Genomic DNA, 12,776 nt, shown 5'->3' with positions numbered 1-12,776 from the left:
TGCCTGAGACCACACAGATCGTGCTGGCAACTTGCCTGCAGAGTGTGGGATGCTGCCACCCTGTCATTGGTTTTAGTGGATAACTGAGCTTTGGAGGAAGAAAGAAGAGGAAACTTCCAGGTGCCAAACCTTTGGGGAGGGGGGAAGCTACAGTGAAAAGAAAAAGCTGATGCCTTGAGGTCTGGGAGTCAGGACTTGGCAAAGGGGCCCTCAAGCTGATGCTGGGGTTCCAGTGCCCACAGTGGGCAGGAGTGGGGAGCGAAGCAAGTCTGTGTAAAGCTTGCTTTTCTCAAAGCACTTTCCTCGAACTGTGGAGAAAAACTTCCCACTCAGCTGGAAGAAACTGAGGGAGATTTTACTTTCCTAGGGATGTGGGGGATAGGAGGCACCTCTGAAAAGCAGATACCCCGGGCCTTTCCCATGCGTGGGTGTGAGCTCCTTCACCCTCTGCATGATAGAGGAATTTCGAGTAAGACAAAAAAACTGGCCCTGGATCCCTCAAGACCAGCTCCAAACCACTCTGTAGAGATACTCACACAATGCAGGATTTCCACAAATAGATTACAATGTATTGAATTCCTGCTTCTTTGGAGTTTAAAGCTTAGTGGAGAGATGTAGACATTAAATAATTATGGTGAGTGTAATAGGAAATGTATAAGGTATTGGGAGAATACAGGAAAGAACAAGGTGACTGAAATTTTCTGGATATCAAAGAATAGCTCCATGAGGACATAATGGTTAAGCTGCCATCTTCAGAGTAGGTATTAATATTAGTCTGCTGGGGCTTTGGTGACAAAGTTCACAGACTGGGTCACTTCAGCCACAGCAACTCATTTCCTCACAGTCCTAGAGCAGGAAGTCTGAGATCGGGGGGTCTGTGGGTGTGGTCTCTTCTGAGGCCTTCTTCTCCTGTGTCTTTACATGCTCCTCCCCCTGTGAGTGTCTGTGCCCAAATTTCCTCTCTGAAAAGGACACCAATTGTATTGGATGAGGCCCCACCCTAATGACCTCATTTTAACTGAATTACCTCTTCAAAGACCCTATCTCAAAATACACTCACATTCTGACATGCTGGGGGTTAGGACTTCAAGATATGAGTTTTGAGGAGAGATCCACACTTAGACGTGCAACAACAATGCCAGATGATTTTCACAAACATGGAATGAAGGAGGCGGAAAAATGTGGGAGAGAGAGGGATGGAGAAAAAATATTTTTAAATCTTTTTCAAGGGAGGAAAATACTAAGACATTAATTCTAGACATGAAAGAAGAGGTATTTGTTAAGGTGGGGTTTTTTTTGAATTTTATTTTATACAGCAGGTTCTTATTAGTTACCTATTTTATACATATTAGTGTATATATGTCAATCCCAATCTCCCAGTTCATCCCACCACCACCACCCCACCCCCCTGCTGCTTTCTTCCCTTGGTGTCCATACGTTGGTTCTCTACATCTGTGCCTCTATTTCTGTTAAGGTTTTTTTAATTTATAAAAACACTGAAGAAATAGAAATAAGATGCGTAGCTCACAAACCAATAGATACGAAAAAATTGGCAAAGAAAATTGGTTAACTCTAAGAAAGGCAGAAAAGGAAGAAAATGGCAACAAGAACTTATAACAAAACAAAAAATTGTAAGATTAAAACCACACATGTTAGGTATGATAATTAATGTGAACAAGTACAATTCTCCAGCTAAAAGTCAAAGTTCTTTATGGATTTTAAAAATTTAATCTAGCATTATGACGTTTGCAAGAGACACACCTGGGGGAAAAGCATAAGAAAGAGATGGGCAAAATTTTGCCAGCTAAACAGAAAGAAAGCATGAGTGGCAATCATATCAGGGAAAATGGAATTCAAGGCAAAGCCTATTTAAATGAGCCAAAGAATGATTTTTCTAAGGATATTTTGTTCGAATAAAAGTTTCATTCCATTCAGAAGATGTAGTAGTTATGAGCTTATACATAACTATGTATCATCAAAATACATGTTATACATTAATATATAACATATATAACTATATATACATCAAAATACATATATATTTATATATAATGTAATTGATCAATAAAAACAAAATGATTCTTTAAAAGACCAATAAAATAAATTTTGCAAAATCTGATTGAGGAATTTTTTAAAAACCCACAAATACCATTAGGACATAAAAAGGGGACAAAGCTACAGATAAAGAAAGATATATGTCTTAAATTGTAAGACTTTTTAATAGCTTAATATATTTTATAAAAATAAGTGGATGGTTTTCTGGGAATTGTGAATTACCAAAAGCCCAGAAGAGAACCGAACACACCATTATCCACAAAAGAATTTAAAAGATATCTAACCCCCAACCACCAGAAAAAAACAAAAACAAAAAAAAGGAAGAGGAGGCCTCACCTTCAAAGATTTTATGAGTATATTCTACAAAACAATCAGAAGCATAACTTCTGTGTCATTCAAATTGTCAGAGCATATTACGATGGTAAAAAAATCCCTAATTAGTCCCATGAAGTAAGCATAATGTTGATACCAAAGTCAGACAAAAGTGATTCAAAAAGAACATGATGCTTTAAAGTTGGATTTTTAAAAGCCTCCCTTACGAATATAGGTATAAAACTCTGAAATAAAATATCATGTGGAATCCAGTTGTTTATTTAAAAGGAGCATTTTAAAACCAAATTAAGTGAAATATAGCATTTAAAATGAATTAAGTGAAAAATAAAAGCAAGTTAGTATTATAATGTTATAAAACAAATCACTGTGTGTGCACGTGCGCACATGCGCGCATGTGTAAATGCAAAGAGTCTGGCGCGAATCCCAGGAAACTGTTAATGATGGCTACTAGGGGCAGATGGGAGGTTTGGGTTGGAAGAGAACTGGGAGAGGAACTTTATTATTTCACATCCTGTGTAATATTTTAATTTTTATAAACATGGATTCATAAACTAGCTCTGTAACTTACAAAGAAATGTAGAGTTTGATAATAGAATTGTGAAAGGTCATGCCAGGAGCTAGAGGAAAAATCCGGAGCTTCACATTTATGTCTTTCAAAAGGAGGCTGAGGAGGAGGACTCTCAGGTTGTCCAAACACAGATGTTCTTCCGTAGGTGTGGTCAAGGCATAGCGATGACTACAACTGGCATCAAACTCCAACCACAAAGTCTTAGGTGTTATGCTTAGTGACTAAGTCAGAGGAAGACAAATACTGTATGTTTTCACTTATATGTGGAATCTAAAAAAATATATATATAACAAAACAGAAAAAGACTCGTAGATTCAGAGAACAAACTAGTGGTTACCAGAGGGGAGAGAAGTAGGAGGAGGGGAGAAATAGGTGAAGGGGGTTAAGAGGAACAAACTGCTAGTTAGAAAATAAGCCACAGGGATGTAATGTACAGCACAGGGAAAATAGTCAATATTTTATAAGAACTTCGGTGTGTAATCTATAAAAATATTGAATCGCTGTGTTGTACACCTGAAACTAATAAGTCCATTATACTTAGAAAAGTTAAATATATATATATATAATTAAATTTAAAAATAAAATGAAAAGGCAGCTGGGAGTTCACCCCTCACTCCTGTAACAAGGACTCTGAGACCCAGACAGATGGTAACAAGTTTGAGATGGTATTCTCTTGCTGAATTCTCTTCTCTAGGAGTATACATTCTCATTTAATAATTTAAGAATAGTTTTTCAATTGATTAAATTTTTTTAATGTGGTTGCTACGGTACAGAAGGTTTAGTCGTCAAATTTACAACCAGACTTGATGCTAGCATGATAGCAACATAACATCATTTGTCCTGTAAGACAAGGGGACAAAATACCAGTATATCATGAGTGGATACGTATTAATAATTACTGGGACAGTAGTTATCTAGGATACGCTGCCGCCGCTGTACTACATCCTTAAACTGTACTTAAAAACATCTGCAGTCTTTCTCTGACAACTTTATATAGGCTGAGTCAGAAATATCTGATTTACCCTCGTCTTAATCCCAAAGGGTAACCAAGTGGTCTTAAAATGATGTTGTCACGTAGTGGTTGAAAAAACTGATAAATTATAAAGGAAGCCTCAGTTCACCTTCTATATAGTTGTGCACAGCTAGTTTTTCTAAGTTCCAGTAGCTACTTCACTACCTGAAAACTTCCTGTTTGTGGTCCTGAATTATTGTTCGGCACTTCGAAAAAGACTAGCTATCAGATCTAGGGAGAGTAAGCTTTCTGTTTGGTAAAACAAATGGGGCATTTGGAAGGCATTTGGTTTTACATGCTGAATAAAGAGCTCTTGGGTTTTGGTTACTGGCTAGTCTACCAAATAATTTATAGGCTTACAAAAAAGTATGGCATTTCATGGGCTTTCCTAAATAGCTTTCCTTATCCTCTGCTCTTTGATAAGTAACCAAATGGTAACATTTCTCAAGTCACACCTGAAAATTTCTACAAGCTGAGATGAAGAGAACTTTTTGTAATAAAAATGACAAAGCTGGGTTTGAACAATCAGGGTTAAATAATCCCAGGGGTGGTCCCCTTTTACCTTACACTCACAGAGGAGGACCCAATTGCCTGGTTGAATTATCTATCATCTTTAAAAAAAAAAAAAAGAATCTGCCCATGGCTGCAAAACAACCACAGATTGCTTTCTTTGCGCTCTTGAGGAGCTGACAGGGCCCCAGATGGAGGTGTTTTTCAGCAAGCTGTCAAGTGATCCATCCCTCAGAAACAACCGTATCACCCATAGGAGTTGTTTCTCTTTGCCAAGAATTATATTGGTTCAGGTGGGAGAGGCCAGGATATGATGAATCCAGGAAAAACAAAGGCCAGAGACATGTGTAAACAGAAATGAAAAAAAAGAAAAGGTGTAATTACATTTAAATTCCGAAGGTCATTTTTTGGAGTTGTTTTACAGTGATTCAATTCTTTTCCTTTCCTTCTACTTTTTAATTCTTTCCAGAAAAGTGGGCTTTACGACATGGGTAGTGAGAGGTGGCTTTGTGTGATTTTTGAGGAAATCAAAGCTACAAAGCCATATTGACTAGGAGTACCTAAAACATACTAAATTATCATCAGCAAGCCAGGGGTCTTTTAATTCATAGGCCTAAGGAAGGTGTAACGGGATCATTTGAAAGAATACAGCTAAAGTGATTGGCAGTGGACACACAGCCCTTACGAATGACTGTCCAACAAATCTGGAAGTCTCCCTTGGGCTCTGATGTCCTCCATATTAATCTTACCTAGCCTTCGAGACTGCTATTCATCTAAGTAGTAAAACCATTGGAAAAGCATGCAAATTCTATTCTTATTCTGATACAACTTTGAGGCTGGAGAGAGAAGTTGTGACTGAACTGCTAGAGGGTTTTTTTTGTGCTTTATATATATACGTGGTATTAATAACATTCTTCTTTATCTGCAGTCATTGTAAAATGCCATAGAGGATGATGAAAAATATGCATTCCCCTTGTACTTAGTTTTTCCTTACGTTTCCTCTGGAAGCCAATTATTCTCAATGATCTCCTTTATACAATCTGCTAATAAATATTTAATAAGTATATACTCCATGCAAAGCACATGGAACAGTTGTGATTATTTTTTTACTATGATAAATGAATTTCTTTTTTATGGACGTATAGGTGATTTACAATGTGTTAGCTTCAGGTGCACAGCACAGTGCTTCAGTTATACATATATAGTTGTGATTATTATATACCAGAGCCTCATGACATAATTAGAAAATGATAATGCCTGTCTGGCACACCTGGGGGAGCAGTCAGCACCACAGAGAACTCTCTGATGGAAAGCATGACACCTCCAGTCTTCTTAGGCAATTCAGAATCTATAAAGAGTGTTCAAATATTCAACTGTGGTAAAATTTTAATGGCTGTAAAAATTGATTTTAAATTTTTATCACTTTAAAAATATTGCATAAACCATAATAGAACATGAAAAAGAACACATTTATATGTATAAATGAATCACTTCGCTGTACACCAGTAAACCAACACATTGTAAATCAACTATACTTCAATAAAAAATAAATTAAAAAAAATAAGAATAAAAAAATTAAAAATTTTACAGCCATCAGCATCTCATGGCACACCCACAAATAATTGGGGGCCCTCCATATACCAGTTGGGAAGCTCTGTACTTGAGAAATAAAATGCCCCATAGAGATGGGCTTATCTTTACTGTCCTCAACGCGGGAAGAATCCAAACCAGAAATGTTCTGCTGTGTATGGATTTCACAGGTTCTCTCATCAAAAGTCACACTATTTTTCAGCATTAAGTTAAATTTAAGAAGTAGTTTGGGGGCTTCCGTGGTGGCACAGTGGTTAAGAATCCACCTGCCAATGCAGGAGACACGGGTTCGAGCCCTGGTCTGGGAAGATCCCACATGCCACGGGGCAACTAAGCCCGTGCACCACAACTACTGAGCCTGTGCTGTAGAGCCCATGAGCCACAACTACTGAGCCCACGTGCCACAACTACTGAAGCCCATGCTTCTACAGCCCATGCTTCACAACAAGAGAAGCCCGCACACCAGCATGAAGAGCAGACCCTGCTCGCCGCAACTAGAGAAAGCCCATGTGCGGCCATGAAGACCCCACACAGCCAAAAATAAATTAATTAATTAATTGAAAAAATAAAAAGTAGTTTGTTTGGTTTTTTCCCCCTGTCATCAGGAGTTTTCGTTCTTGGTATCTGCTTTGAGACACCATGAGCATTCTTGTCCTGTTGCCACTGTTCCTGTGTTTTTGGCCTTTCTCTGCTTGAGTGTCAGTTTGTAATCTTCAAAAGCTGATGAAAAAATGAATAGTGTTCAGACAGAGAATAAAAGATGAATACAATCAGAGAATAACAAGGACAGGGTAAAATTCCTGCTGGCCAGTCCAAAGTTTTGCTGTTTTTCTTAAATGCAGAGGCAGTTTTTTAAAAGGTAAGAAGATAGAGATGGTTATATCTTTATTTTTGAAAGGTAAATATCACCATTGTTTTCCTTTTCTTATAGTGATAAGGTGATAAGACTTATTCCCAATACAGAAGAGGAAGCATATGCACTGAAGAAAATATACCAGCAACTGAAGGTAAGCGAGTGTCCACTCACTTATCATTATGCTCATAATGTGTTTACAGGGTTTTGCTGACTAGAGTTGAATAATTGGACTTCATTAGTCAAGGGCAGAAAATGACAAGAGATAGCTTGAAAGTGCCTTTAAAGGATAGTTAAGGTTACTCAAAATATTATATATCTGACCAATTGTCTATTTACTAGTTCGTTTATTTTCCATCTCCCTTAGTAGAATGTAAGCTTCATGAGAGAGCTTGTCTATTTTTGATCATTGCTCTGTTCTCAGTGAGTGTCTTGAATATCCTAGGAGCTCAGTAAAATTTTTTTAACAAATGGATTTAGTTTGTAATTTTCCAAAGCTTCACTTCTCCTCCTTGAAATCTCCCTGCTGATCATCTAGACACTTTCCTTCTAATTAAAACTTCAAGCAGGCTTGAGTTGAGGAAAAGAAAGCTAGAAATTCAAGTTAATTAATTTTGCTATGTTTCAGTGAGTCCGATAAGAGACTTTTGTTGGCAAAGGTTGAAGGGCTTTGATTATTCAATCTTTGATGAATTCTATGGTTTTCAGAGTTAGAGGGTTTCTCATCTCCCCATTACTACAATATAATTGAGTGTTAACTTCAGCTAAAAGCTAAAAGCGTATGATGAGAAATGTTGTGATGGGCTCTCTTCCATGCCTACCAAGAACAGAAGCATCCCGTGAAGTTTGTGGTGGTTTAGCTTCATTTTAATGGACAGCAAAGGAGACTTGCCAGCGAGGCCTCATTAACCTTCAGTGTGGGATAGACAAGCAAGTGTCCTAGGACTGCCATACAGTTCTACCTGGAGACGGTGTTAGGGGGATGACAGAGGAGGGATGACAGAATCAGTGGCTCCTGGAGATATTTATAATTATCAGACTTTTGGTCTTTTATTTTTGCTTTGATGTTTCTCTTTGACATCTTCCCTTCAGATATTGAATTTATTTGCAAATGAGGTTTTGAACTTTTATTGATTTCCTTTCTTCTTCCTCATCTGCAGCCCCTACACATGCAGTGTCCTGTTTAAGCTTGGGGGTCCCATGAGAAGGGGTCAGAGTGAGGATGCAGGAGCTTATTCCAAACTGTGGTGATTTTATCCAATAGCAGAGAGACTGCGCTCACCAGGCATTGCCTAAACCTCCTCTCCCCCTCAAAGGAATCCCTGCTCTGGGTACTGACATTGACCTTCCTCTGGTCACATATGATCATCAACCCCATTATAGCCTTTTCAGCAGCGATACCTGAACACCCTCTGAATAACCCACTAGGGACTCAAAAGTTACACAAAAACAAAGCAAGTTTCAAGCAGAAGTTTCTGGCTCCATTGTGTTGTAGAAATATCACTGGAAAAAAACAATAGTCCCTTTACATCTTAGAGTGCAGTATTCCAAGGAACAAATATTCTGAGCCAAATAATGGAAAACGTGATTTGTCAAAGGACTTTTCTCCCAATGTGTGAATATATTTACATGGTGAGCCTTAAAAGTTATAAAAATAAAATTGCATAGTTCTGTATGCAGTGATCACTTACCATTATCAAAAGCAATAAGATTGGGCTTCCCTGGTGGCGCAGTGGTTGAGAGTCCGCCTGCCGATGCAGGGGACACGGGTTCGTGCCCTGGTCTGGTAAGATCCCACATGCCGCGGAGCGGCTGGGCCCGTGAGCCATGGCCACTGAGCCTGCGCGTCCGGAGCCTGTGCTCCGCAACGGGAGAGGCCACAGCAGTGAGAGGCCCGCGTGCCGCAAAAAAAAAAAAAAAGAAAGAAAGAAAAAAGCAATAAGATTACATCAGTGAGAACCGTGGGGATAACTTATAAACTCATCAGTCATTGTAGATGGAACCGAAAGATGTTGAGCATAGACAGGATGGTGGACCCTAATGATGGCACATTTACATTGTGCCCTTTTTGTACTTAAAAATGCTTCTGCCTATTGTTTCCATTTGGTCCTTAAGGAAAGGGAATAATCTAGGGGAGGAAACAGTTTGTATGCAAAGGAGCTTAGAAGATAACTGAGAGAAGAGGGGAGGGACTGGTGAGGAAAGAGGGGAGCAGAGTAAGGGGGGATGGGGAGTTGATATTCCAGTGTTGACGGTGTTCTGGTGAGTCCACGTCACAATTACATCCAGCCCCTTGCAGTCAATTCATGCCAGTCACAGTGCTAAGTGCTTTCTATGAATGGCCTCATTTTAATGGCCCTATGAATTGGGTACTATCATTACTGCTATCTTACAGATAGAGAAACTGGGAGAGACAGACAGAGGCTAAGGAACTTGCCCCAGGTCACAGTGCAGAATTGGAACACACATCTAAGCAGTGCCAAACCCTCTAGAACCCAGGTGAGGCTACCTCTTGCCTCTAGTCTGTGTACTCTGATCGTCTTCACAATGGAGAGGATTAAGGCCAAGTTTGCAGGGCATTGGAGCCTGGTCTCAGAATGTGATCATTATCATGCTCTTACTTTATTCCTTGAGTCAGGGGTCACCAAGACCACCCCCAGGTTCAGTGATTGCAGGAGGAGGCTCACAGCTCAGCCTATAGTCCTAATCAGACCTATGATTTATGATGCAAAAGGATACAAAGCAAAATGAGCAAAAAGAAAAGGCACATGGCATGAAGTCCAGGAGAACCCGGGCACAGGTTTCCAAGAATAGTCTTCCAGGAGAGTCTCACAGAATGTTCTTAATTCCCTCAGTAACAAGTTGTGATGACACAGGTGAAGCTCGCCATAGATGTAGCGCCTGGGGATTTTATTGAGCCTAATTACGTAGCCCCCTTGCCTCACACACACCAGAATTCCAGGCTCCTGCAGGAGAGCAGGTGTTCAGCACGAGCTATACTGTTTGCACAAACACTTTAGGCACCGTGAATTGCTCTTCTCGGTTAGGATGGTAGGGACCCTCCCACAATCTGAGTACCCATGCCCGTCTTGCAGGCAGGCCGTTCTAAGTCTAGCAGATTCGGGCCTGCTATAATAACTCTTTTCTGCATATTTCATTTCTTTCACTAAAGAAATTGTTTTATTAGGCTGAAGTTTGAGGCACTGAGCTTAACTAAATTTCTATCAATAAGCATCATGTTAACTTGAGGTCGTTTTAAATTCATATGATTTCATCGCGTGATCCTCTTGCACTACAGAAAGCAGCAGTTCTGGCCAGGCAGAGAAAAAAGCCTGCAGAGAAGAAAGAATATGAGTGTCTGTCATCTGATGCCCTGTGGAGCTGATGGGACAGAATTGGGGCCATTGTTAACAGCTCCTTTGCACACCCTGTACACCGCCTCCAAGGGGCAGAGAGGAGGGTTTGCTGGGAGGCCTTGAGTTGCCTTCTTTCCCTACAGCACAGTGTGGTAGACAGAATTCTAAGGTGGCCCCTGCATTTCTGCCCCATAGTGTACACCCTGCATAATCCCTCCTCTGAGTGTGGGCTGGGGCCTGTTAATATGATAGAATAGTCATTGTCTTGATATGTAAAGTATTATGCAGCAGGAGGGAGATTACCTGGGGTGGGCCTAACCTAATCAGGTGAGCCCCTTAAAAGCAGAGTGTTTTCTCTAGCTGTTGGCAGAGGAAGTCAGAGAAGTGCTCCCCCTGGCACACAGTCAAGCTGCTATGCTGTGAACTGCCCATGGGAGCCATGTGATAAGGACAGTGGCTGCTAGGAGGTGAGAGCCTCTGCAGCTGACAGGCAGCAAGGAAATGGAGATGTCAGTCCTACAACCATAAGGAACTGAATTCTGCCACAACCCTATGAGCTTGGAAGACAACCCTGAGGTCCAGATGAACTCCCAGCCCAGCTTTTATCTTGATTTTTGCCCAGTGAGATCTTGAAGAAAAAATCCAGCCGGACTTCTGACCTACAGAACTGTAAGATGATAAATGGGTATTATTTTAAGCTGAGTTTGTGGTAATTTGTTCTGCAGCAATAGAAACGAATATGCACGGTAAGACAGCATTCCTACATGTTGGCCTTTGATGGCTGTTGGTTTAATAGCATATATGAATGCTTTAAGTTACTTTTTCTGATTTCACTGACTGTAACCAAGCATTTATGGAAAAGTGAAAAGCAACTGGAATATATGCTTAGGCTAAATTCACAGTGCCTTATCTGAAACCTGAACAAATGCAAAGTGTATATGCATTGTTGAATGGAATCTGAGACGGTATGGTCAGGGCATAGCTAATTGGACAGAGAACTGCTGTTACAAACTGGTTACTCTCCTAATTAAATTTTATGGTTTTGCTGAAGAATTAAAACAAAGTTAAACAGAAAACCATGCCTCCAGAGAACTGGATTGAGAAAACACCAACCAATTAAACTGTTAATTAAGAACATAACCATGATTTAAATAAAGTTATGATGGAAAGGGGATAGTTTGCAGGTGAGTAAAATTAAAGTCCGAACACCATGTTCTGCCTAGATTTCTGCACAGATTCTTTGTGCTCTGAAGGGATAGAAATGGCTTTATGTAAAATCCAGACAAAGTTTCTCTTAAGAGAATTGACACAGCCTTGTTGAAAGAAAAATTAATGATGTTTGTTTCCAGTTTTCTCATCAGAGATCTGTAGGATAAAAAACTGTCCTGTATCCAAAAGTTTATCATTTTTTCAAACTAAAACATAGCCTCAAAAATATTAGTTTTCTTGATATCTTTGAATGACATATCTAGACTCATAAATTTCCATGGGAAAAGACTATACTTCTTATGAGGAAGCCTTCATCCTTTCTCCTTTGCTTGGCTGTGAACTTGGCTGCTGCCTTTCCCAGGTGTGACCTCTCTCCTCAGTATCGTGCTATAGTTGAATGTTCTTATCGCTAATCCTCCTTGGTACCCGCCCAAGTCATGCAGCTGGAGCTGTAGGAGCTCCAGAACACCTGTGGTCCCTTGGCGCTTACAAGCTCAAACATCCAACTGGATGGTGGAATGGACTGGGAAACTTGTGAGAAGGAAGACGGACGATAGAATCCTTGCTATGCGAGTTATTTGTTCCAAGTTTCATTAGAAAGCAGTTGTGCCATTAGAGGATCTCTTAAGCATGGCTGTGAAAGGCAGAATTCTAAGGTGGCCTTCAAGATTCTTAGCCCTGGTATATACACACCTTCTCCCAGCTCTTCCATCAAACACTAATCTAGGTACTGCTGTAAAAGGATTTTGCAAATGTAAGTAAGGTACCAAATCAGTTGATCTTAAAATAGGGAGATTATCCAGGTGGGCCTGACCTAATCAGGTGAGCACTTTAAAAATAGAGTGTTTTCCCCACATGACTGCAAAAGAAGAAATAGAAAGATGGACTCCTGCTGGCCTGGAGGAAATCAACCATCCAAGCTGAGGGCTGCCGTGTAACAAGAAACTGCAGGAGGACTCTAGTTATTGACAGTTGCCCCCAATTGACTAGAAGAAAACAGAGACCTCAGTCCTACAACTACAGTGAAATTTTACCAGCAACCATTGAGAATGTAAGAGGATCCTGAGCCACAGATGAGACTGAAGCCTAAGCTGGCACCTTAATTTCGGCCCTGTGACACCCTAAGCAGAAAATCAAGCCACTTTTGACCTACAGAAATGGTAAAGGAAGAACTGAGCTGCTAAATTTGTGGTAACTTAGCAATAAAAATCTAAGAAAGTGGCCTCAAGCAGCCAGAGACTCAGTGAGTTAGCTGATGATACACAGAACCATTATGAATGATATTGAAAG

The 12,776-nt window shown here is 40.0% G+C and overlaps 1 protein-coding gene across 1 annotated transcript in view; it reads left to right on the top strand.

The window, feature by feature from the left end:
• Window positions 1-12,776, top strand: part of CPA6 (carboxypeptidase A6) — a gene marked incomplete at both ends in the record, with an annotated part of 272,132 nt that overhangs the window by 104,762 nt on the left and 154,594 nt on the right. Inside the window, one exon of the mRNA XM_082858977.1 lies at window positions 7,000-7,075. Within this exon, the coding sequence (XP_082715103.1) occupies window positions 7,000-7,075 (76 nt within the window). The remainder of the gene's footprint in view (window positions 1-6,999; window positions 7,076-12,776) is intronic.

Source organism: Leucopleurus acutus (assembly GCF_964270905.1).
Source record: "Leucopleurus acutus genome assembly, chromosome: 17".
NCBI lineage: Eukaryota > Metazoa > Chordata > Mammalia > Artiodactyla > Delphinidae > Leucopleurus > Leucopleurus acutus.
Note: the sequence above shows the minus strand (reverse complement) of the source record. Positions and strands in the feature narration are given on the sequence as shown.